Source organism: Aotus nancymaae, unplaced genomic scaffold (assembly GCF_030222135.1).
Source record: "Aotus nancymaae isolate 86718 unplaced genomic scaffold, 86718_ANA_hifiasm-v0.15.2.pri h1tg000036l, whole genome shotgun sequence".
In the NCBI taxonomy this organism is placed as follows: Eukaryota; Metazoa; Chordata; class Mammalia; order Primates; family Aotidae; genus Aotus; species Aotus nancymaae.
Genome location: NW_026988450.1, coordinates 86,115,192 through 86,142,546, shown reverse-complemented (window position 1 = coordinate 86,142,546; position 27,355 = coordinate 86,115,192). Strand labels below are relative to the sequence as shown.

The following is a 27,355-nucleotide window of genomic DNA, read 5'->3' as shown; positions in this document are numbered from 1 at the left end:
GAGTTTATTGATTAAGTGAACGATTCATTTGTCAGCATCAATCCCTTGGTCAGTAAATATTCTTTCTTCACAACTCTGAGGTGAAAAGATAAGGCAGAAAATAAGAAGAATATTCTCCATTATTCAGAGATTGTGATTCCTATTGGATGGGCATACATGGCAATTGCAAACTCACGCATCCTGATGGTGGAGGCTTGGACAACCTGTCTGAAAGAACCTCTCTCTTTTATTTTACAAAAAGGAAAATGGAGGTTTTCATCTACAGAGAAACTGGACCTATGGCCAAATAAATGAAGATAAAATGTCCACAGGAAAACCAGGCTGACAGAGGGTAATGAGAAACTTGTCAGGAAGGCATGGAGAAAGCAGAAAAGCAAATGCTTTTTGTTTTCAGAAGGAACTGGCTGGGCAGGACCCTGTCTTAGGCAGACTTCCAGCCTGCATGGGCAAGTGTTGTAATCAGAAGGACATCTGTGTGTACTGGAGACCTACTGGGTGACAGTTAACATTTTTAGGTACTTCTCCAAAGCTCTGGAGGTAGATCATCTTTAATATATACTGCAGAAAAAATTTTGGGGGGATTTTATTACTGGGTGCTTTGTTTTTGAGGAATTTTATCTTTTAGCTCTCTCCTTAAAAGAAAATTACCTTTTTAAAGAGTAAAAATACTTTGATCTGTTGGTTGTCTTTATCATACATTATTTTGATTATCAAAATGGACCTGGCTGACAAGGCTTCTTCAGCCCAGCACTGTCTGTCCCTTTGGCGTCAGCTCACCCTGGCATGTTCCAGCCCAGCAGCCCAGCAGACCTCCTCCGTTTCCTCAGCATCGCTTTCTCTTACCTGCACACCTTGCCAGGAACTTTCTCCTTGGCGTGATCACTCCTTGTCTCTGCTCTTCCCCTCGTCTCCCCCACCTTCCTACCCTCCAGATCCCTCAGAATGTTTTATAAACCTCGAAGGGCTTCCCCAGCTCTGAAACCTCGCCCAGCACCCCAGATGTCCCCAAGGCCACACCTACTGCAGTTTCCTTTCTCTTTTTCTGAGGTAGAGTTGCACATTTGTACAATACAAATTACTCCTTAATGTCTATTTCTTCAATGACAGATTATAAAACTTCCTGGTTGGGTAATTTGATGTACTTCTTGGTCACCTTCTTCTTTTGTGGTGCTGGGTATAAATTGGGTGTTCAGTAATAACTTATTTCATGAATGAATAAACCTTATTGGTTTCCCTCAGCGTGCCCGAGGTCTTATAATGAGAGGTAGGGTAATAAAGGAACCAGCACTGATTGGCTGTTTCCCTAATGCTGTTTTTGTACTAATTTTGCTACGGAAGTGGTAACTATGTGGTAATTTTTACTTCGTTCATTTGGTTATATAAGTTCTCTAGGACAAAACGCCCCTTGAGAATGTTACAAATAAGGCTAAAGACATTGGATTACGACCTGAATCCAAGACCCAAAGAAACTATTGCTAACTTGTTGGTATGTATCGTCTACATTTCTTATTGTGCTCCACTGACTCATAGGTAACATGTCGATTTTGGTTTTTGTACTTCAACACAGTCTGTCCACATGTACTATTGGGAGCAGTGGTGTGTTGCAGCCAGCTTGTGCCACTCAGAAAAGCTGACTGTGGACATCCGTCTCCTTTAGTGACTTCATTTCGGTAGCTTTAAATTGGTCATGCCGGTGCTGTGTGTGCCAGGAAATCAGCAAACACTGCAAATCAGGTCTGTTTGGGGGAAGCCAGTTGTTACGCATGTACTAGCCTGCCACTGTGTGAGGGCTTTTACGAATGAGGATGATTCTATAATCATTTCTGTCCATCCCTCTTTGTGAAAACACGTGAAGAGTTTCACCAAGGAGATACCAGGCAGCCACATCACTGAAATAGTCTTAGGGCATGCAGATTTTTTTAAAAGACTTCCAAAATGTACTTCAGAGTGTCAGTTTGAAACTCCACTAGCAGTTGATGGAAATATTTCTTTAAACCAATCAAGAAGGGTAAGATGTATTTTCTTTTAGTTTACATTTCCCTAATTACTAAGGAGGTTGACCGTCTTCTCATGTTGATTGGCTATTTTTCTTTTCCCCTTGGGAATCTCCCATCTATAACTTTTGCTTCTGTTTCTTTGGATAATTTATTCCTTCATTACATAATTTTATTTTCTGTCTACTGCCAACCACATCTTTGATAACAATTTTTTGATACATCAATCATGTAGAAAGTATCTTCTCCTAGTCTGTAGCTTGTCCTTTAACTTTTTTAGGCAGTTTTCATCATACAGACATTTTAAATTTTGAAGTGTAGTGTATTGAAGCATTTGCCTATAAGCATGTTTAAAGTGGGCTTTCCTACTCATGTAAACATTCTTCCCAACCACTCGGTGCTGTCGCTAATATTCTTTTTTGCAGGTAGAGGTGAGGGTCCAGGAGGCAAACTGGCAGGCCTGGGATTTTTATTCAGGTCTCATTATCTCCGATATCAAGGTGTGCTTGAGCTGTAGCCCAGGCTGCTGTCCAGATGGAATCTCAGGGCTCCCTTGTGAGTGACTCCCCTCTTGAGGCTCTCTGCTGATTCAGTGTGCCTGGGATGTCCACTTTGTAATTGGACATGTTTCAAACACACAGAAATCTCCTGCTGGAGTCTTGGGCAGGCTTTAAAATGGCACCCGGACAACTCTTTTCCCCACATGTCTCACCTCTAGTCCGTGAGCAATGCTTCGTTTGCCTTAACAAATTCTCAATGTCCAAGCACATCCTGCTGCATTAGCCTTCATCTTGTTACCTGGGATGGCCTTAGCTTTCTGAGGAGTGAAATATGCCTGTGCCTCTGGTCCCAGAACTATGGGAATCTATACCAAGCTTTCTGAGTAGGCCCTCTATACGTGGATAAAAGGAGGTGACTTCTTTTATCTCCTCCATTGGAGGTGGCATAACCAGAGACTGCATAGCAAAAGCTCGCTCCAAACATCTGAATATGTCTTCTTTCCAAAATCCTTTCTTCCCCTTCTGCCTGACACCGTATTCCTCTGCTAAGCTGACCAAGGGGTCCGAGAGCCATGGTTTTCACTCACTCCCTGTGAGCTCTGCTTCTGAATCTGCTCCCTCACGTTGGCTTGAAGGTCTGCTCTGGGCTCTGTCCAGCCACAATTTATATAAATGCCTATTTTCATCATTATATACCAAGTCCTTTCCCATCTACAAATTAAGTGTTCTATATTTTCTATCTTAATTTCTTTGACATTTATGGCATTAGAACAGAATGATTACTTGAGTGTTTTGTGGGCTTTATGTTTTTGTTTCTGTTTTTATTTTTCTATAGTGTAAGTTCTGTGAAGACAGAAACTCTGTCCCTTCACTGCCATAACTCAAGTGCCTGGTGTATCTCAGTTACTCAATACTTAAGTTTTGAGCCAATGGACTGATAGGTGGATACAAAGATAAGGTGATGAATGAAGAATTTCACATCACTTCCAGACTCCATTTCAGAAACCTTTCTCTTCACCTAAATCCTGTTTGAAAGCTTCACCTGAGCAAACAGTCTGCAGTATTGATGACTTTGGTTTAGAGCTATTCAGGTCAATATTGTTAAAGTTTAAGACACAATAAAAGTCATGACACCTGGAAATTAATGCTCTTGTTTATCTTCCTTAAAGTAAGTGTACTTTGCTCAGCTTTCTGAAATATGTGCCAATGGCTGACCCATATTTTCATAGATTGGTAGTAATGGCACTAATAAATTTTCACTGACTGTACAACTGAATACGCCGGGCACTGTGCTAGATTTTTTTAGATATTATTGTATACATCTTCATAACAATCTGTAGAGAAACATATCTTTGTTCCTACAGAAGGAACCTGAATCTCAGAGAGTTTAAAAATTAGTAGACCCGATGTGTGTTTTCTAGTTTGGTTTTTAATTTCATTTCATCAAGTGAATTCTTTGACTTCTCTATATATTTATTATTTTTTGTAAAGGTCAGATGATAAGGAAATGCTTTTTAAAATGGTCAACGAGTTAATGCCTTCATACTTTCTTTCAAACTGAATATTATGTTTTTTAAAGTTCCACATTCAGCCGCTATCTGTTGAGCAGCTGGGTGCTATGCAATGTAGCAGATCTGTTTAAGCAGAGCAAACCTCCCATTACAGAGGCCTCAGTTTAATACGGGAGGCAGTTACTATGCAGATAATCACACAAAGTTATTTCTACACCAACTAATGTCACAGCACTAAGAGGAACGTCTGACCATGTTAGGGAGATGAGGGAAGGCTTTCCAGGGAGGAAGGGATGCCTGAATATAGAGGTAAGGGGTGAGTAGAAGCCATGGGATATTTTCTCATCCCAGGGAAGTAAAATGGCATTCCAAGCAGAGGGAACAGCATGGGCGAAGGTAGCATATAACAGGGAGAGGCTGGCAGGCCAGCGAGACTGGAGAACGGTGAGCTGGAAGTGGTTGGATCCTGGAGTGATATGGAGATGGAGGGATGAGGGAAAGCAAAACTGGCTTTGAGAAATACATTAGGACTTCCGGAGGCCAAGGTGGGCAGATCACCTGAGGTCAGGAGCTCAAGACCAGACTGGCCAACATGACGAAACCCAGTCTCTACTAAAAATACAAAAATTAGCCAGGCGTGGTGGTGCACACCAGTAGTCCCAGCTACTCTGGAGGCTGAGGCAGGAGAATCACTTGAACCTGGGAGGCGGAGGTTGCAGCGAGCTGAGATCGTGCCACTGCACTCCAGCCTGCGACAGAGCGAGACTCCGTCTCAAAAACAACAACAAAACCACACACGAAAACCTGCTATGAACTTTTGGGTGTGGGTTTTTACATCAGTATGTGTTTTCATCTCCTTTGGGTAAATGCCACGGAGTGCAACTGCTAGATCGTATGGTAAGAGTATGCATAGTTTTGTAAGAAACCGCCAAACGACGTCCCAAAGTGCCTGTGCCCTTTTCCACTCCCACATGCTGTGAATGAGAGTTCTTGTTACTCCACAACAAAAACCTTTCCAGCATTTGGTGTTATCACAGTTTTGACTTTTAGCCACTCTAATAGGTGTGTAACAGTATCTCACTGTTTTTAATTTGCATTTCCCTGATGACATATGATGTGGAACAACATTTCATATGCTTATTTTTCATTCCTGTATCTTCTTTGGTGAGGTATCTGTTAAGATCTTTGGCTCATTTTTTAATTGGGTTGTTTGTTTTCTCATTGTTGAGTTTTAAGATTTTTAAAATGTACTTTAGATAACATTCCATTATTAAATACGCCTTCTGTAAACACTTTCTTCCAGCCTGTGGCTTGTCTTTCCATTTTCTTGACAATGATATTTTCTGAGGAGAAAATTATGATTTTAATGAAATCTAGTTTATCAGTTCTTTTCTTTTTCAGGAAGTGTGCCTTAGGTGTCATATCTAAAAACTCATTATCAGACCTGAGGAAATCTGAATATTTCCCCTGTATTATCTTCTGAGATGATAGATTACTTTTGAACATGTTAAATGTATGGTATCTTTGAAAATCTAAGCATAAAACTTGAAGTAGCCAATTTAACGTATAGATCTTGAACTTAGAAGAAAAATCTGTTTTAGAGACATAATTTTCATTAAGCAGCTATGTGCTAGATGCCACTTTATGTGTAGAACTTGGAAAATGCACAAAATAGGTAGATTTTCTGCTCTCTTATTGCTCACATTATGGTTGGAAAAGAAGATAATCAGCTGGGCACAATGGTGCAGGCCTGTATTTCCAGCTACTCAGGAGGCTGAGGCTGGAGGATCCTTTGAACCCAGAGGCTGAGCCTGCAGTGAGCCATTAATGTTCCACTGCACTCCAGCATGAGCAACACAGAGAGACCCTGTCTCTAAAATAATTAAAAACATTTTTAAAAAGAAGATAATCAGTATACCACAAACAGTAATATGTGCCATGAAATAAACCACCCACATAGGGACGGAGAGCGACACTGGACTGGGGAAAGTCATGCCAGTTTCCAGGGAGGTGACTGTGATAAGGATACAGAGAAACGCGCTATCAGAGTCAAGAGGAAAAAAATAGTGAAGCTTTGTTTCACAGTGGCCAAGGGAAGAGGGTATTTCAAGGGAGGGGGAGTTGACCAACATTGCATAATGCTGCTGAGAATTCAAGTATAATGTGTATTAAAAATTTCCTCCAACTTTTAGAAACATAGGACACTATTCACCTGGATAGTTTTTTTTTTTTTTTTTTCCTGATGCTAACAGAACAGAAACCAGCTTTGGGGTTTTGAACAGTGAGTAGAGCAATGGGGAGATGGAAACAGCCAGTAGAGACATCCTTTAGGTCAGTTGGTTGCTACTCGACCAGGGTATCTAGGAAGAGCTGTGGGATTTGACTTCTGTGTGTATTTTATTTCTAATGAGAGAATGGTGAATACATTTCAACATCATTGGGAAGAATCTGGTTTAGGAGGAAATGTTGCATTTGTAAAATAAAATAGGAAAAATAGTTGAAACACTCCAGGTGCAAGCAGGCATGGAGAATCTCCAGAGACTATAGGAGTTTAATCAACTTGAGCAATTCACCTTTTACAGCTTCCTGTGCCTGTTCCCCCCTCGCACCCCACCCCCCGCCACCACCAAAATTCTGTGTGGAATGTAATCACCTAGTTGGGTGTAGGCAGCTCCTGACAGCCCTGGCAACTTATAGGTGAACTTGAGTGAACTTTCCTGTTTACCATGCTAAAGCCTCCACCCAAGGAGGAGCTGTAGCTTCATTACTGTGACATGTAACCTCTGTGCTGGCGTGATGACTCACTGCATCTGCACCACTGAGCCCCTTCCTCTGCATACCATGATGCAGCCTCTCCCATTTCCACCACCCCATAAAACCTTCCTGTCACTTTTCCTTGGGGAGACACTGCATGGAGAATAACCCCAGTGCTCTCCTCCCTTGTGATAAGTGATATAACTCCTATCGATCAAAACCTGTGCTCTTGTGGAGATTTGTCTGTTACTTGCCAGGCAAATGAGCCCCGTTCTTTTTTGGGTAACACAACCATTAAATTTTGCTTTTTCCATGCCCCGTACCAAGTCCTGTGGCTTCTGGGATGAACCACAGCGTGACTGAACTCAAAGGAACTCACACAGACATGCAAATAAACAGCCACACAGTAACAAGAGATCATGGGGAAGGTACAGTAATGAACATTTGGTCAAGGGGAGAAGCTGCTCCCTGTGCTCAGCCCCCAGCAGCATACAAAGGGCTGCTGATTGCAGCCCTGGAGCCTGAACAGCAAACTTGCGTGGTTACCTCTGCAGCAAGATGTTGATGGGAAGGTAAATGAACCCAGAGTATCAGGCCATATGGTAGCTGAATCTGAAGCTGTGAAAAGTGCTTCTGAGGATGTAGGCCTAGGTGTTCATTGATGCTAGAGCCAACGGGCTAAGCCTTGGCTGACACCCAACAAGGTGATACTACTACTTTCAAATAGTAATTGTAGAATTTTCTTGGACACGAGGAGTCAAGAGAGCTTGGAAATAGTTTTTTGGTGCCCTGGTAAGCATCAGGGCAGACGGGGGTAGCAGGAAGGGCTGTCGGTGCAGCAGGTAGATTTGAGATTCTGCTGCTGGCCTTTGGCTGGATTCTTCATCTTTCTGAGGCCCCAGTTCCTAGTCCTGAAATGGGTTTATAAAACTATGTGGCTTTCTTTTAGCTCCCAGGCCTCATATTGGTTGTATGAGTTTGAAACCACCAAACGATCTCCCAAAGTGTCTGTGCCCTTTTCCATTCTCACATGTCGTGAATGAGAGGCACATGTAGTGAGTACTCAGCCTTCTTTTGGGGATAAGCAAGTTCCCCAGACTAACACTCAAGTGCTCACTTGGCAACTTTTTGAGCATCTATTTTATTTAAAGTACCGATCTAGGTCACAGGGAAGAGACTCAAGTGATTTCCTAATTCTGTGCCCTTTAAGGAACTTACAAAACAACAGAGGAGGAGAGGAAGTAGGTGGGTGACAATAAGGTGACTCTAAGAAGAATAAAATAGGAGGCAGACTCTGTGGGACACAGGAAAGGTGTAAAGCTAGATGAATAAACAGGAGGAAGATATGTGTTTTAATAATAATGATGATGGCCATCTTTGTCTTATCTAATCTTTCATGGTTATTTTATATATGAAGAGAATTATTCTCAAAAAGGATAAATGATTTGCAAATGCATGGAAAGCCTGAACTTAAATAAAGATCAGTCTGAATCAGAGCCTGTGCTGCTTATAAGTTCACTGAATTCTGCCTTCTAATTGGGAAGATCTTCATGGAAGAGGTAGTATTTAAGAGGTCATTGAGAAGCAGGCAGACTTTTGAGGTGAGGATGATGATATCAGTTCATTTAAAAAGACTAATTATGTGCCTCTTCTGTCAAGCACCTTAGTAGAATCCTAGAATGCATTGGTGAGTCACGCGCTCTTCAGTCTTAAAGAAGCCCAGAGTCTGGTTACAGAAAGACACACAGACCTGCTACTTGGAGGAACAAGTATTCTACAAGAGCTGGTGCAAACTGCTGTGGAAGCAGACGAGGGAGCAATTGCTCTGCCTGTGGCATTGAGGGAAGAACATCTGAGGAGGGGAAAAATAAGCAGAGTCTTAATGGATAAGAAGAAGAAAGTGGAAAAAAGAATGTCAGAGGAAACAGAACGTTCAAAAATATTTACGGATTGGTCATTTGGGCAAGCAATGTGATACGACTTCTGAGAATTATCAAGAAGCAACCAGGTCTAATCCGAAAGAAGCTTAGAATTGGCATGGTGGAAGTCACTACGAGCCAGTACCCACCCTCCCTCTCCCCAAAAGTCGAGAAAGTAATTAAAACATTGAACAATACTGTTCATGTATAGTGAGCCATAGGCAGTAATTTTTATCATCTCATTTGATACTCATGACAACCCTGTGATTAGATATTATGGCTCCATTTTGTAGAAAATGAAGTTTGTTTTAGAAAAAAATTATATCCTTCAGACTGGCCAACATGGCGAAACCCCATCTTTACTAAAAATACAAAAAAATTAGCCAGGGGTGGTGGTGGGTGCCTGTAATCCCAACTACTTGGGAGGCTGAAGCAGGAGAATCACATGAATTGGGAGGTGGATGTTGTGGTGAGCTGAGATCACACCACTGCACTCCAGCCTGGGTGATAGAGTGAGACTCTGTCTCAAAAAAAAAAAAAAAATCATGTTTTTATAATAGGAAAAAATATGAACCTCTTCAGTATCCCAGTGGCCCAAAGCAGGACTGTCACATCCCTCAAGTCATCTTGCCCCACCTGTTTAATTGAACTGAAACATATTGCTTTGGAGGATGTAGGCCTAGGTGTTCATTGATACTAGAGCCAACTGGCTAAGCCTTGGCTCACACCCAGGCAGGTGACGCTGTGACTTTCAGATGGTGCAGGTAGAATTTTCTCAGACACGAGGGGTCAAAAGAGTCACCTAAACATTGCAGTATCACTTGGTAGGGTGTCAGCCACGGCTTAGCCAGTTGGCTGTAGTCTCCATGAACACTTAGGTCTGCATCCTCAGCAGCAATGTTTACAGCTTAGATTCAGCTGCCAGATAACCTGTTCTCCTTTGCTCATTTATTTCCACATCAACATCTTGGTTCAGAGGCAACCATGAAAGTTTGCTTAGGCACCAGGAGCACCATCAGCCGGCCCTTTGTGCATTGCTGGGGGCTGTGAGTGCAAGAGGCATATACCTGCTGTGGCGGGGCCAAAGGGCAAGATTCAACAGGTGATACTAATGAGGAAGTCGTCACATTTATTTGAGAGAAGAGAATAATGTCAGGCATTCTTCAAGAGAAGGAGCATCTTGTGTCTACTGATCCTGCAAGGTCCCTGGAATTGTCAGTATTTCGGATGAATGGACTGTGTGTGTTGGAGGGATGCATTGAAGAGATGGGTAGCGTCTTCTGCCTGCTGAGTGTTGTTGAGCAGTAAATGCATGCGATCCAGGGTGAGAACATTCACACTTATCTGGGACAGGCAGAGAAAGCTTGCTGAAAGGGTGACAGTTTGAAATGGGCTGGATCCTGCATCTGTTTCTCAAGGCCCTACTCCCTGAAGTATTAGTACCAATAAGTGTGTGGTTACCATACACTCTGGCTATGCCTGAGACTTCTCCAGTTGTTGACTGGAGCTAAGGGGCTTACATGCAGAAGTTCAGATCAAGAAATAATTTAAGAACTTGGTTGAAATGTGTGGTTAAGACCCTTCTGTACTGCATTTGCTGTAATTGAAAGTTAATTACTTGGTTCAGCCAGGGCCGAGTCTGAGTCAAGGTGACCCATCAGAAACCAGGTCACCCACTGGGCTGGCTGGGACTCTGAGGTATGCAGGCAACCGGGAGAGTGCGTGGGTATCAAGGAACTAGAGAGAGGTGAGCTCTCCCTGAAGGAATTCCCAAGTCCATGCACAGGCAGACAGTGTATCTGCAGTATTTGGCTCACTGTGTAAGCAGCAGAGAGAGGAGCTGAATAAGGAAAGGAAAAATGTCAGCTGCAAGAGCTTCTGCTGTCCTGGAGGACCGATCAGGTCATTCTGGGCTGCCACTGGAGTCTAGAAGGAGAATGAATGAGATGAAACGCTGTGAAGCTGAGAAGACAAAACTCGAGCTGCAGAGGCAGGTCTTGGCAGAACTGACCTGTGCATGGCACAGGGATACCTTTTGCTCATTTTAACCAGGGGCAATATTCAGCCAGTGCATCTGGTATGAGCAGTTGTTATGACAGGCACTGTCCTGAGCTTTCCAAGTCTTCCTTTCGAGACTACAGTGACCAGTTGCCCTGGCCCCCAGTGCAGACCCTCACCTTCTCTATCATCCATAACTAAAGGATTTACACCAGGGCAGCTGATGACCTGCAGGCCCCGCTCGTCCCCTGCCTGGCAGGCATTCTGACTGGGTGCTGTCTGTGCTCATCAATTTTGAATATCCTGCCCCGCTCCAGACTGCAAGTGCACCCTGGTGTGTGGGTGTGTGCCCTAATAGACAGAAGGGAGGGGACCAAGAGAGGAAAGGAGAGACAGTCCAGGTGAGCATGTGCCGTGACGGGGACAGCTCATTCAACGCTTGGGTTGGTGGGGGCCTCAGACCTTGGAGGGAGTTGGGACTGAGTCTACTGATCTCTTTCTGGACCGGCTGGGCTTAGCTTAGCCTCTGGAGTGGTCAGGCCCTGCTGGAGGCTTCTGGCATCTCTGTGGAAGACAAAGGCAGAGTGACCACCTGTTCTTCTCTAATCAGCTGTGACTCTGGGGTTCCCTGCTATTTTTTTGTAGTCACAACTTCCCCCTATATTCTGTGACCTCCAACTAAGGCCAAGGTCACCGTGGACTCACGAACAGCTCTGTGCTCCTTGGCATACCCTGGAGACCATGATTGGGTGGGGACACTGCATCTCTGACAAATATTTGATTAGCTGCAATTGTGGCTATACTTAGTTCTCCTCGAGAAGCATATGGGGAGGCAGATGGCTCAGGAAAGCCTGAATCACATCAACAGGGCTCTTTGCCTCCCATTTGCTGAGTCTCCTGATGACTTATTAACAGGATGGGTTTCAAGATTCAAAGATGGGGCTTCAGCTATACCCTTCTCAAAAAGCCCCATGTTGTGCATTCCGGGAATCCTTTGTGCCAGCCTTTTGCAAGGGAACCTGGATTGAAGTGGACTCTGGGTCATCATGAGGACATAGCAGGGTATAAGACAGCCTCAGTGAGCTAGCTGCTCCATCTGAGATTCAGTTCACCTCCACAAATATTACTACACACTGCTGCCAAGTTCTCTGTGATCAGGCCACTTGGAGCATTGGTCAGTCATGCATTCTATAAATATTTGCCAGGCCTGGATTCAGCACAAAGCATCAGCTCTGTGTTCAGTCCTCACTATGGCCGTAGCTCCCACACTCCTCATTTAGGGCCAATTAACCATAGTAAGGACTTTAGATTTCCTTCTAAGTGCAAGGAGGGGATAATGGCATTTGGTTTATATTTTATGTATTAATTTTTTATTATTTTTTAAAGACAAGCTCTGACTCTGTCACCTAGGCCAGAGTGCAGAGACAAGGTCATGGCTCAGCAGCCTCGAATTCCTGGGCTTAAGATATTTTCCACCTCAGTCTTCTGAGTAGTGAGGATTACAGGCACACACTACCATGCCCAGCTAATTTTATATATTAAAAAACAAAACAAAACAAAACAAAAAAAACTCGTAGAGATAGAGTGAGCAGAGGCTCACTGTGTTACCCAGACTGGTCTTAAACTCCTGGCCTCAAGTGATCCTCTCACCTTTGCCTCCTGAAATGCTGAGATTATAAGAATGAGCCATCGAGGGGGCAGTGAGCTGAGATCATGCCACTGCACTCCAGCCTGGCACCAGAGTGAGATTCTCTCTCAAAACAAACCAACCAAAAGAATGAGCCATCCTGTCTAGGCAACATCTAATTTTTATTTTATATTAGTAGACAAATAGGTGGTAAGAGCAGAAGCAAAAAGTAAGGTTTTCACTATGCAATATTAAAAAAAAAAAAAGAGAGAGGATTGGATTTGGGTATGAATCCCTACTATGTGCTGATGATTGGATAGAGCAGGTGAGTGGAAAAGAGGAATTAAATGACCAGGAAGTATTTCACTAGCATGCGTAAGCTGGAAAAAGGAATATATTTGAGAAATATAATCAAAGGTTCTATACTGGACATGTGAGGGTTCTGATCTTTATTTGACATCAAAGAAATCACACCAAGTGGTGAAGGATCAGGCCCACTCGGGAGAGAGATGGGGCCGGCGTTATACATTTGAGAGTGCTCAGCTTGTAGGTGGCGTAGAAAGCATAGAAAATGACGCTAGGGAAGGAGCACAGCTAATAACAGAGAAAACAATTGGGGCCATGACCTGGGGTTCTACGACACAGAGAGGCGGGAGGTGCAGGAGGACCTGGGAATCCAGAAGGGCAGGAGCGAGTGAGAGAGAAGCTGAAGAGCTGCCAGAGCTGGAAGAGCAGGCGAGGTGGGCATGAGGCATCATCTAGCTCCCTCATGTAGTCGGCCTGTTACTGTCATTTTCGCCTGTAAAAAATTCAGGCCGGTAGATCTAAAGTCTCGCCCAACATCTCCCAGCTAGTAAGCAGGGAGGGGCTCCATGGCTCCATTCAGGCCGTGCCCACTGCCCAGGGCCAAGCCTGCTTGCTTCATGTTGTCAAAGGGTAATTAAAGATTCCTTTTGGCTAGGTGTGGTAGCTCACACCTGTAATCCCAGCATTTTGGGAGGCCGAGGCAGGTGGATCACAACGTCAGGGAATCAAGACCAGTCTGACCAACATGGAGAAACTCCGTCTGTACTAAAAATACAAAAATTAGCTTGGGTGCCTGTAATTCCAGCTTCTCAGGAGGCTGAGGCAGGAGAATCGCTTGAACATGGGAGATAGAGGTTGTAGTGAGCCCAGATGGCTCCACTGCACTCTAGCCTGGGTGACAGAGTGAGACTTCATCTCAAAAAAAAGAAAAGAAAAGAAAGAGATTTCTTTCTACTCCTCACCCCCACTGAGACTTCTACCTAGTAGCTGGTAAAATTCTATGCTGGGTAATTTGTAACAGCCATATAGCTCCACACTCCTATTGATCCAGCAGCATTTTTATTCGCTCCATTTGTCTGAGCCCCTATTATATGTTACATCTTGTACCAGGTACTTTCATAGGTTATCTCGTAAAACCCTCGCAACCCTGAGACAGGTATTGCTTTTCCATCCCTAGTTCACAGATGAGGAAACCGAGGCTTAGACTGTGCAAGTTCTTTGTTCACAGGTATACAGTGTATACCTGGCAGACGTGAGAGCAAATCCATGTCTTTTAACTCAAATCTATGTGCTTACACAAGCATGAGGTACAGGGCCATACACTGGACTCTGTTATTGAAATCCAAACTGCAGTACCTGAGACCACTCAGCGGTTAGGACCAATTGAAGGACATCCAGTGGGTCTCTGTGTTGCAACTACAGTGTACCAGAGGCAACACTCTGGCCTTTTACTTTTGAGACTATAGAGCAATACACGTTATTAGATAATAAAGTGTTATCAAGTGCTGGCCTTACTCGGCTTATTCTAATAGTAGGCCACAATGGTTTATAATTAAGTAATTAAGCCCACTCAGTGTTGATGAGAGAGTGCTTCCTGTTAAATTGCAGTAACAGCCTTTCTCATTTTCGGTGGGTTAAATGATGCTTTTTACTGGCCTCTTCGGTTTGGTTGCCCTCCTATAAATAGAACTTTCTGCCAGAGCATGGTATGTGCTTTGTAAGTTGGGTTTTCTTGCAGAGTAGCCTAGGAGTCAGAAATTCTGGATATCAGAACTGTCACAAACGAGAACTATCACAAACATTGGGTAACTTCCAAAAGTCATATCCCTCCATTTCTGCATTTATTAATAAATCGATTGCTGGATTGATTTGCTAAATATTTGAGTGTAAGTGATATGCAAAGCCTTTTGTTCTGTCATTCTGAGAATTAAATTATTTTTCTATTAAACAGAAATTGATGGATAGTGCATTTGAAGTAAGGAAAAGCAAACGTTGGGAAATATTGTACTAAATATCAAAGAATATTCTTTGTCATTGTTTTATCTTTACCAGTGACAGAATTATATCTGACATATTGCTTGTGTGGTTGTTGAGTTAAATAATGAATGAATGAATGAATAAACAAATTAAGGATTGAAATTTAAAAAAAAGTATTTGGAGTCACCATTGTACCATCTACCATATTTGACATTGAGGAGGTAACAATCTCTTTGATCATGTTTCCTCATAAATATGATGAAAACTCATATACCCCAAGGCCGTACTAGTGATTTAAGGAATGTAAAATATCTAGAATTTAGACCAGTAAACCTCAGGCTAGCTTTAATTGAGCAATTTGCAATTAACAAAACCATTTTATATTTTTTATGTTTTATAGAAATATGACTTTTCCCATCATATAATTAATAAATAGCATCTATAATCAATTTGTTTTACATAATTTTGTTTTACAGTTTGTTTTACATAATTTGCCACCTCAATCAGAATTTTAAATTAGCCTATACAAGACATTGCGACTAATGCAACGTGTGTGGAAAGATGAAAATTCATTTACACAAGGAGATGTCTGTGGAGTCGGACAGCAATGGGAATATTCATTCCCTATTCCACAGACAGAAGTATAAAACATAGATGTCCCAGAAGGAACCCTGTGAGTGTTCATTCAATGCTGAATCCCAATGTTTTGCCCAAGACCTAGTGCATAGCAGGTGATTAGTGAATATTCATTGAATGAATAAACACATTTTATAGCAAAAACATTGGAACATATTAATCTAGAATTATAGGTGAGGCATAAACGTGTGTCCCTGTGCGTGAAAGCCAACTGTTCAGTACTGCATGTACAGCAGGTTACTTTAAGTAGAAAACAAGAAACATGTGCGACAGAAATCAAAATGACAACTAAAATGCAGCTCTTTATTGATGTGTCACCGATTTGATGTGCTTCAACAATTGAAAGTACAAGCAGAACTGCATCTCTTCAGATATTTCAACAAAGTGCTTATATATCTCAATGCCCTGTTAGCAGAAATGCCACTTACTTTTCCCATCTCACATCATCCAGAAAGTGCTGGGCTGACACAATGAAGTATGGTCCTTTTCTGAATGCTAGTTTAGGATAGAAATGAATCTCATCAGTCCCTAGCTGCTGGGGCATTCATTGACACACAGTGTCTCTGTTGAAGCATGGGTCTTTAGAATTCAGAGGAAGCTTGGGTCTTCAATGGTGAACTCTTTGCTGGTCCAGTTATATGCACAGGCCACTAGGGCCTCCACCCTGAGCTCCCAGGTTATCACTCGTTAGAAACTGCTATGATTTAAATGTTTGTCCCCTCCAAAGCTTGTGTTGAAAATTGAGTTGCCATTGTAACAGTTTTGAGGTGAGAACTGTGAGAGGTATTGGGCCATGTGGGCTTTACCCCACTGGGTGGAATTACTGCCTTTATAAAAGGGCAAGTTCAGCTCACTTTTGTCTCTTGGCCCTTCTGCCTTTTGCAATGGGATGATGCAGAAAGAAGGCCTTTGCCAGATGCAAGCGCCTTGATATTGGACTTCCCAGTTTCCGGGACTGTGAGCCAAGCAATTTTTGGGCATTATGAATGACGTCGTCTGTGCTGTTGTGTTATTGCAGCACATAGTGAGCTAAGATATAACATTTTCATATTCAGCCATTGCTCTTGACAGCACAGTCTTTGTCTCAGGTTCGGCGGGTCCTCATCTTTACAGCTCACAATGTAGCCAAACCAACCTCCTACCCGTGAAGCCCTGAGCATATCTGAACACCCAGAGTCATCATCCTGGGCCCCAGCTTTTCTCAATATAGCTTCATTTATGGGAACAGGTTGTGCTTGTGTGATTGACACTAGTACCACCCTGGTTGGGAAGGGTCTGTCCCAGTTCAACAGTATCCCTGATTTTCAACCTCAAGAAAAGCCATGAAGACCATGGTTGCCTGTCTCCCATGGTTTCTTATCCATATTTTTCCACTTGCCCTCCAGTGATGGGGTCTTCAGGAAACTAGCAACATTGGGGGAGTCTCAAGAGGTCATGTATTGGACCTCCCTACCCTGGCATTGAAGGCTCAGTGACCCTATGAGCTGGGCAGCACGCACACAACTACAGGAAATTATTCTGCTCATTCTCCCTGGAAAAACAGTGAATACCTTTCAAAGTGGGTTTCTCTTCTGCCTATTCCTTACAATCGTTGGCAAAAAATAGAGCTTGGCTTCAGAGTGACTTTCTGTCCTTCCTGTTCCTAGAAAGAGTCAGAAAATTTACCCCACTTAAAGCATCTTAACCATTGTCATCTTCAATCTATGAGAAAATCTCTTTGGGTTTTGATAATTTTTCAGTTAAAAACACACTTGTTTATTCACCATTTTACCTAAGACTTACATTCATTATGGAAATTAAGTAAGGCATGATTCTTGCCTCATTTGAGCTCAGATTCCATAGTCCTGCCCAAGGCCGTGCAGCTGGAAAGTGGGGACAAGTCTAGAACTGGTACTTCCCTTACTAAAGGAGCATTTTCTAAGTCATATGAAAACCAGCATTGTGACTTTGAGGAACCCATAGTCTAATGGGGTGTTTCTACTTCTCTTGGCTCTAACGTATTGGAAGAGTATGAGTATGACCTGAGTTTAAAGAAATTCAAACAGTCCAGACTTCAGCCAGCTGACTTCAGGCCTGGTGAACTGAAGGGGGCGTCTTCTGGAATTGATGCACAATATTGATTCTTTGGGAACCTGCTATGTGCAGGCAGAGCCATGGCCATGTTCTTGGAAGGGGGTCGAAGTTTAGTCCACAAGTAAATGTCCCTATGCTATTGGTTTGGGCATTGGGCATTGAGCATAGAATCCATGTCAGAAGAATCACACCTGTATTTTATACTCCATGCTCACAGAACCCTCTGGGGCTGCTGGAAGCTCTCATTTAAGGTTTAGAGGTGCATAGATTATAAAGTATTAATATCATTCATTTTGTGAGGGGAGAAGAAGAAACTACAGAGCCTTAAAGTTTTGTTTTTTCTCTTGCCCTCTGGCCTGAAATTCTGTGTTGAGCTGTTTGAAATGTCTTCTTTGTGCAGCTGAAGCTTGAAGAGCTCCTCTTCCCTCCCCCGCTGTACTCTTTTCTCTGTTCCCCTCCTCTTTTTCCTTCACAATCCCTTTCCTTCTTCCACCCATTTTCTTTCCATCTCTTTTTTGCCCTTAAAGTTTCAACTCTTTTTATGCATGGGACCAAGGCTGACACACACAAAAGAGGAAGACAATACGTGGGGAGGCTCTAGTCTACACCTTCTCATCGGACCACTTGAGTAGAAATCTTGTTGCCTCAAAATACATAAAAATACGCTAAAATGAAAAGTGGCTATCTACCCCATAGCTAGGAGAGGCTGCCATTCCAAAGTATAAGTTCGTCTTTAAGGGTGGAGAGAGCATGTAATTCTGTTGTCTCTCGGTGCTGAATTCGCCAGGAAGGAGGAGTGAGGATAGTGGGTCGGGTCAGGTATCCAGATGTGGACTGTTGCTGAAGAAGGGAGAATCTCAATGGGAACAAAGCAGGCAAGTGTTGTCCTAGTGATCTCCGCAATCCCAGGGAAACATCTTGGGATTGGTGAGCCTTCCCTTGTTAAAAAAAAAAAAAGACACCTGTTCCATGTGATGCCCTATTTAATAATGGTGAGAAGTTGACCCAGAAATTCTCCTAAGATATGAAAAATGCCTTATCCCAGGCTTAATGGGGCATCTCGGGATTTGGTGACTTTCAGTAAATACCCATTAAGCCCTGTGGTCTAGTTTGCCAATCTGCTTAAATTCAGAGGTGCTTAATCTCCCATAAAAATGTGGCCAGTGACAATTTATTCAACAGAAAGTACTTAGAACTTCCTCTGCAAAGACAATTAAAAAGTCATCATACTGTATATTGTACGCCCAGTGCGTGCCTGGTCTGAGGAGCTTGATCTATTTTGTCCTCTTTGTGTCCACAGCGATCCCAGAAGGTCAGTGTGGCTGTGTCCATTTCTCACATGGAAAGCTGCTGTTACAAGAGGTGATGTCACTTGCCCAAGATGGCAAGTGATTGAACTGTTTTGCTGGCTGTCCCTCCTGGTAGCAGACTACTCGGTGCTGCTCTGACCTTCAGGGCATTTACCCCATCTATCCACTGCCACATTGTCATTCTGGCTTATAGATCAGCTGGGCCTTGACAGTGATAGAGAAAGAGCCAGTGTAGCAAATAAAAACAGAGAGGCGTCTGCACACATGAATCATTTTTATTTAATAGGCGAATCAATTTGAATACAGCAGGTCTAAATAGAACTGCATTAGGCCAGTAATTTTACTGCCTTCAAGACAAAGTGCAAATTAGAGCAGGCACATCTGAGTAGCCTTGGGAACAACCTGGCATTTTACATATTTTTCTATTCCTTGCTCTGAAGCTACAAGGTAGGTGTTTGTTTAGATGTTAATGTGCATTGGTAGGTGACAGTGATCCTGTGTCCCTGTTTCCAAAGAACTCTTTGATTCATCCACAGACAGTGTACAAGGTACTTAATATATTTCTTTGTTGGTTAGGCTGTTTTGGCATTTTTTTCTCACTTATTTTCTTGGCTCCCATTTCAGGCAAACTATTTAATTCCTTCAGTACAGTTTTATAGAGTCCCCACCCTTTGCTAGAAAATAGATGCGTTTTATTCATTCACTGGAGACTTCATTTTCCTCTTATTAAAGAGGTAAATATGAGGATGAATCTACACAATGCTTCGTATAGCAATGCTCTAGCTTAGTCTGCTGTAACAAAATGCCATAAATTGGGTGTCTTATTGACCACAGAAATGTATTTTTCACAGTTCTAGAGACTAGAAGTTTAAGATCACGATGCCAGCATGGTCAGGTTCTGGTGAGGCCCCTTTTCCAGGTTTGCAGATTGGTGACTTCGCTCTTGTATCCTTGCATGGTGGGAAAGGTGAGGGGACCAGATCTCTGGCCTCATTTTATAAGGGCATTAATCCCATATATGAGAACTCTACCCTTATGATGTAATTACCTCCCAAAAGCTCTACCACCAAATATCATCACATTGGTGATTAGAGTTGAACGTATGCATCTTGGGGAGACGTAGGCATTCATAACAAGGACATATTTAGGCACCTGCCTCTGCTTTGACCTTTTGTCTCTTCATCTGGTGAAAAATTTACCTTATGGGTTTGTTATGATAATTAAGGAAAGTAACACAATTGAAAAGCACTTCAGAACTTGCAAAATGCCATGTAGTTGTTCCCTATTATAAATAGGTAATTAATAATTGTTGCCATATAAAAATATTAGTATTATTTACTTTAGAATATATATACACATATATGTGTGTGTATATGTGTGTGTGTGTATATATGTATACATTTACATGTATCTGCACCTGTGTATTTTATATGTTAAGTAATTTGGAGGAGTTCACCCATTTGTTTCCCCACAATAACCCTAGACAGTGTTATTTATTTTAGAATATATATATATATACACACATATATACACACACACTATGTGCGTGTATATATATGTGTGTGTATATATATATTTACTTATTTTAATTTTTGGATATATTTCCAACTGTGTAGATTATGGGTTAAGTAATTTTGAGGAGTTTACCCACTTGTTCCCCCACAATAACCCTGGACAGTAGATGCAGAAAGGTCTCTTAACCTCATTGAATAGATTTGTCTTCTTGAAATATAACTTAACTTTGAAGTACTGTTTAGGGATTATAGTATATCTAGAATGCATTGGAGGATACAGAGATAAATTCCTTTAAAACTTGATATACAGCATAATTAGGATTAGCACATTTTTCTAAAACTCAAGACAGAGTGTTCTTCATAACACACATTATATGCAGGCAGCACCTTTGAGAAGAGAGAGATTCTATGGGCACTAGGAAGTCCTTGCAGAAGGAAGGGTGGCTTCTGTCTTTTACTCCCCGTTCTTCTCCTCATTGTTTCTAGGAGAGGGGGATGATAGAATGCTTCACAGAGCGGGGAACAGGTGAACAGGTGAGAAGTTGAGCAGGCACTGCATAGTAGCCCAGGAACACTTCCCGCAGCATAAGTGACTTAGCCAAGATCTTATGGCTTGTAAGGGATGGAGGTTTTTCTGAGATACCAGCCCAACTCAATGAACAAAATATTCATATGATGAGGTCTCATTAACTATGATTTTGAGCTTTGGAAACGGTAGGCAACTTGGGGCCATTAGTCTCCCGGAGCAGGAAAGAACACTCAACAGGACTGCGGGTACAGGACAGTATTGGAGTTCATGGGTTCCTGCCGATTCTTGTTTTGCAGAGAGCAGCAGCCTGCATTCAGCCTGTGTCCATGACAGCACTGTGCACAGCCGGGTCTTTCAGATCTTATACCGGAATGAAGAGGTGCCCATAAACGATGCTGTGGTCTTCCGAGCTCATTTGCTCTTAGATGGTGAAAGGGTAAGTCATGAATCTGCCACCAGCTACAAGTGGCTGTTCCCTCTCATGGCTGTTCTCACTGCTAGGTAAATGGTGAAAGAAGCTGGTATGGATTTAACTGAAATCTGACAGAGATTAGTGCTTTTTGTGCACTCCTGCACTTATTTATGTATTCGTTGTTTTACTCATTTTTTTATTCATATATTTGCTTGTTCCGTGTAGTCTCAAGTGCAAACAGTGTCCATCAACTCACTTACTGGGTCTCTTCTTCCCTCCTCATTTGACCAGTTGTGCATCTGTTCAGGCCCTTTGTCAGTGAGTCAATCAGCAGGTGATTTTGAGTAACTATTTTTTGCAGGGCTCTTTGTGGGTCCCTTGGATAAGGAACAGAACTGGAGAAGGCAGCAGGAACTCTACCTTGAAAGGGTTGATAATTTAGCAGGAAAACAGATAAATAAGCAAACACCTTGGTAGGTGATGTGAGAAATTTTCTCTGTGGAGATGACAGAGCTGGTGTTCATCAACACTTACACAAAAGAGCTGGCTTCAGATGCACATGCTGAATTCACCAGAGACAGAGGAAGGACATCTAATGAAAGGGGAACAGTGTCATTGCAATCCCAGAGGCCTTGGGGGATTCGCTTTATTAGTTGGAAACTTGACTGAAAATTTTCTATCCATTAGATTAATACATTTCAAAAAAAAATTTGAAGCTCACACTTTTGATCTGCCTTCCCCACCCTCACTTCTTGTACCTGTTGCCACATTCCAGCTGATTTTTTCCTGCTAGAATATACTGAGAATTACATGAAAGAGTATTTCTATTTTACGAAGATCTAATTAGAGCCCCCCTGCTTGCAGTCCCCATGTGGTGTACATGACAACTCCTATTGGGCGTCTGTTACCGCACTCCTCTCAGGCTTCTTGGCTTTTTGTCCACATCTTTTATTATCTAGGTATTGACCAGATTCCCCTGTGTGGCTAAAATTGAAAAGCTGCCTCTCGTTTGTTTTTCATTAACCCATCCATTCCCTCAAAACTTTATTGAGCACTCACTAAGCACTGAGTATGTGCTGGAGGTAAAATAGTGAACATGAAAATACCCCTGGCATTTTGGGCTTATATTCTAATATTAGATCGATATATCACAATGTAATTAGATAAATTGATTGTGCATATTCTATTACCAAGCCTTCTCACTGCCACATGCTCAGCTCCCTAGTCTCTGAGACACACTCATGAGGGAGAATAAGGGTAGGAGTTTGCACCCTCATGGGAGGTCCTGTGAAGCTACAGTTATACCCAGAGTGGAAGAGACCTCATGATGGTCCTACTGTGTAAGACAGGCTGTTGCCTCATGACAGATACTCGGATAATGAGAATGTGAAGAGCTCAGCACAACCTTCAACACAGACTTCACCCAAAAAGGTTATTCCCTGGAGGACAGGTGACAGACAGGAGAGGCCTTCCAGAGAAGGCAGTGTAGAACTGAGACCCACATGCCAAGGAAGATTCAGGCATGCCGCCAGCTCAGGGAGATGTCGGCTCTGGAGGAGAGCACAGTAAGAACAAAGAGCCTGAGGTGGGAATGATGTTGGGGTCTTTCAGGAAAAGCACTAAGGCTGAGGTGACTTGCACAGAGAGGGATGGAAAAGGAGTAGGAGATGAAGATGGAGAGGGGAGGCCCAGCATTGTGGGCCATGACAGGGAATTTAGGGCTTATTCTTGGACAATAGGAATCCATTGATTTTGTTAGAAGGGTGCAGTGGCACAATTTTTATTTTAGAATTTTATCATCCCACTCCCAGTCAGCAAGCTCCACAGGACTGGATCTCTCTTTGCATCCTGAGTGCCCCAGTGGCCATAGGACTACATTATGGATACCTGCCATGGAGTAGATGACTTAGTTGTTGAATGAATTAATTTAATTTGCAATCCCTTATTTTGAGGGCCTCTGCAAACTATTCTTTCCAAACAGAGATGAGCATCCACAGTGTGCCCTGTTTGATGGCTCTTGGCTCTCCATATCATTCCCAGACCGCAGTTGCTTGCTTCAATAATACCTCAAGGAACACACATTCCACTCACTGGAGCCTTCAGTTAACCTGACCCTGTCTCCCTTGTGCCATCACAGTGACTGCAAATATTTGATCTGTAATCGAAATTTAAAAGAACAAACCAAACTCCCATTAGCCATGCTGGCTAGCTTTTAAATACTCACCCATTTCCCCTCTCTGCTGTCCCACCTGGGACATGCCCCAGGAGACTGGCTGCAAGAACTGCTTGTCAGGGCCACCACCTGCAGGGCTCTGTCCTGCAGACCCTGACTCAACAATGGAAGAATAAAGTGCACTGACTCACAGATTTATCTTTGCCAGTTTGACTGAGTGTCCAGCTCACGTACAGACTCTCTGGAGAGTGCTGTAAAGAGATAGTAGCTGCCGGCCCTGACATGCTGACCTCCCTGACCTTTATTCAGCACACATTAAATGACAAAAACTCTGGGTCAACACCACTAGAGGTTAAAGATTAAAGGATAGGTTCTGAGCCCTAGAGCAAACACCATTAGTAATATCCCTGGTCGACCTCCCCCGAAAAAGCCATCCAGAATGATCAAAGGTTACTTTTAGAAACACATGAGTAAACAAGTTAGTTAGATAAGCTCCCTGCATTCCTTTGTATTTGTGCGCTAATCTCTCTGGCCCCTGCAAAGAGACTCTGGCGCCTTCAGCCAGATTAACTGGAGCTTATGCAAACCCCCCAGGTCTTCCAAGAGGGTTTGTAACTATATTTGGTAACTTTCTCTGATATTTTTCTTTAAATATTTTTGCCACCACCCTGACTGAACTCCCACAACTACTCAGTCATGTATTTATCTTTTGGTTTCCATTGAGTTCAGTGTATGAGAGCTTCTGCAGGTGCCTATGAGAATAATAAGCCCAGAGTGTTCATTCCCCAGGCTCCTTCTCTGCTGGGTTCTGTAGGCTTGGCTGTGTCCTGCAGTGTGCTGCAGTCTGCTTATACCAGCTTTTGACAGCCACAGGTATAGACCTATTTCCAACTCCCTATTTAGTGACTTCACATTCAGAGCTTGAAGTCAATTGTGGCGAAAACATTTAGACCAGAGAAACTGCCAATGCTACAATCAGTGTTTTTTTCTTTTTTAATTTTTCTCCAGAGAGCCAGTTGTTAAACCTTTACCACCATACCACTTGCTCTTTCCTTCTTCCAAAGGCCCCAGCTGCAGTCTGGGAGGCGCGCTCCCTGTAGCTTTCTCTCAGTTCTGATAACCACTGCCTCTGCTTGACTCTTCAGGCCTAGGGTGATAAGGAAGTCCTGTAGTTACTGACCTTGAAGAACTGAGCCATTGTTAGTTGGTTTTTCTAAATCTTCCACACACTTTGTAAATCATCCCTTTGATGAACTGTACTTGGAGTCCTCATTTTGAGTGAACTCTCTATTTCCTGCCTGGACTCAAGTCGATATCTTTAGTTTGGGAAACAGTACACTTAGGTTTCTTAGAGTGGTTAAAAAACAAAACAAAACAAAACTCCCAGTTAAACAGACTGTAAGCTCCAGGTCCACTTCCCCAAATTCCAATAAGAAAGCAGCACTCAATTTTTTTCCCATGGGCCATTGCCCTTTGGGCCATTGATCTCAAAGAGCTACCCTGGCGGAGTGCTTATGGCAAACCAATGATGGAGGCTGGGTTTGGGCATTATTCAGGTATCCTGGCCATTGCTCCATCTTAATTCCTTCAGAGAATTGTTCTTGTCCCTGACAACTTAAAGCCTTCAAGTTTGACCTTCCCAACCCTCAACCTTAGCTCATGTGAGGTTGTAGCCAGCCTTAGTTCTCAAGTTGAACAGGGAGTCTGTTTCACATTACATTCTGTTTTCTTCTTCCTATCAAATTTCTTATCTCTGTAAGCTAATAATTTATTATTGTGTTGGGGATAATCCATATGGCAGCAAACAATGTCACAGCTGATTGTTATATACAAATCAGGGGTAATAAAAGTTAATTGGATATGTCTGTAAACACTGTATATTTGGAATGGATGCATTAACTCTTTTTCAATTAGTATCAGTCTGCTTATGACAACCAAAACACTGCTTATAGCCAGTTGGCCAGAAATTATGTTCATGGATGCTCATACACATCACTGTGAACAACAGACATTTATGAAATGCCTGTTCATCAAACGCATGATTCCACATGCTATCAGAAATTCAGACACAAAGAAGATTCAGTTGTGCAATGAGGTCACGGATAAGTGCAAGAGATGACCTTGGACAGAACTAATCACAAGTTAAGGTGGACAAGGAGATATTGTAATAACAGTTGCAAAGAGTGAGTCTGGAGGTATTATATGTATTTTATTTATATACTCTATGTATTCCCACAGATGATTTGGGAAGTCCTTACAAAATGCATAGAATAGTATAAAAAAAAAAAACAAAAAAAAAAACGAGCAATGGACTGAGGCAGAGTAGAGGAAAAACACCTTCAGGAAAATAAAGGCTGGGGCAAATGTAGCAGACCAAAATGCACAAACATCCGCTGAATATTTGCTAATGGTGACCCGCACATTGAGTGCTAAGCTCCCAGCAGGCAAAGAAGAAGATACAATTATTAACAGTGAAATGCTTGCCATTCTGAGGAAGAAGAGGAGAAGATTACAAGTTAAACACATTTTATGAGTAAGATTGCATTTTCATAGGCTTGAAAAGGAAAAGCATTTTCCAACGTGTGATTCCTTAGTGTGCCGGCATCACGGTCCCCTGGCAGCACTTGTACAAAATGCAGATTCATAAGCCCATGCCAGACCTAGTGATTCAGACAGAGGTGGGTTTGGATTTTTGGCTGGAAGTGGAGAGGGGGCTGAGTTTCGATAAGTAGAAATGGGCAAGATTTCCACAGTAGGCAGTTAAGAGCTCCTGAGGCAGACAACAGCAAGGGCCACGTAAAGCAGGAAAGCAGAAGGCAGATTTGGGGAAGAAAGCATTGTTGCTGATGGACCAGGAAGTTTCAGGGACACAAAGCTAGAAAGGAAGGTTGAAGACACAGCATGGAGATCCACGGAGACTCTGCTGGAGGTCATGTTTTGCATTTTCTAAAGGTAGGAGTCTCCTTCAGGACAGAAGGAGGAGACCTGGCATTTGGAAAAGTCAGTCTGGTAATAACATAGAAAATGGGGCCCAGGAGACCAAGGGCATGTAGACAGTTGTTGCTATAGTGCATGGCGTGTTTGTGAGCTTCATGGCAGAGGTCGTAACTGTGTGAACTGAAACTGTGTGAGTTGAAAGGGTGAGCTGCATGGCCGCCAAGTGCAGCCCTTACGACTGGGTTCAGATTGAACATAGGAGATGGCAGGTATCTTGTAGAAAAGAATGATGAATGGAAGCTGACTCTGAGATTTGGGCATGAAACAGACTTGGAGTTATCGATAGTCCAGGGTAGTTGGGAGAAGAAAAGCCTCTACTGGGGAGTGAAGGGAGTTCAGGATGAGTTATAAGAACAATCACAGGATCTTAGCACTAACCGCATCTTATACCTATAAAGTATGTGCTGTATGGCAGGCGCTATGCTGATTTCTTTGTCTGGAACATCTTATTGAATTATTGCAACAGCATGATGAGGTGTTTTACTACTCTTGTTTTACGTATGAGGATATAGTGACTTAAAGAAGGGATTTATCTAAAGTCACACCACCCAGGTGTTGTAGAGCCAGGGTTTGAACCTGGGCAGTCCCACCATAAAGTCTGTGTTTGTGACCAGCATGCAAGACCACTGTGTGATGTTGGTGGAGGAATGGGTCCTTCATGTGGCCAGGCCCCCTTGTAAATTGAAAATGACAGCAATAATAATAGCTAACCTTTGTCGACAAGTTCAATTGTGAACAAAGCTCTTTATGCACACTTTTAAATTTTAGTTCACACAATAACAATGCTTTGCGACTACGTGTAGTTATTTTACTCCCACTCGATGAATGAGAAAACAACAGAGAGGTTGACTGGCCCCAGGTCTCACAGATACAAAATGGTAGAACTAGGAGCTGTACACGTGTATCTTGATTTCACAAGCTGCCCTCTTAGCCATCAGGCTGTAACAAAGCTCAAGACAGAAGTTAAGAATGGAGGATGAAACAAGAGTCACCATTATGAGTTGAAACTAAGCCGTGAGAGAATGTGTAACCCAGAACACATATTTGACCATGGGAAAAGGCTGAAGAAGAGGAGCCCTTGACAGTTTCTAGGACGTGGGACTCTCTTACTAGCTGAGTTTGGGA

General features: G+C 42.7%; 1 protein-coding gene across 2 annotated transcripts in view; it reads left to right on the top strand.

The window, feature by feature from the left end:
• FAM135B (family with sequence similarity 135 member B) overlaps nucleotides 1–27,355 on the top strand; it is a 347,663-nt gene that overhangs the window by 196,204 nt on the left and 124,104 nt on the right. For both annotated transcript variants that reach the window (XM_064384625.1, XM_012461173.3), the window contains exon 4: nucleotides 20,945–21,084. In XM_064384625.1, coding sequence (XP_064240695.1) covers nucleotides 20,945–21,084 — 140 coding nt within the window. The remainder of the gene's footprint in view (nucleotides 1–20,944; nucleotides 21,085–27,355) is intronic.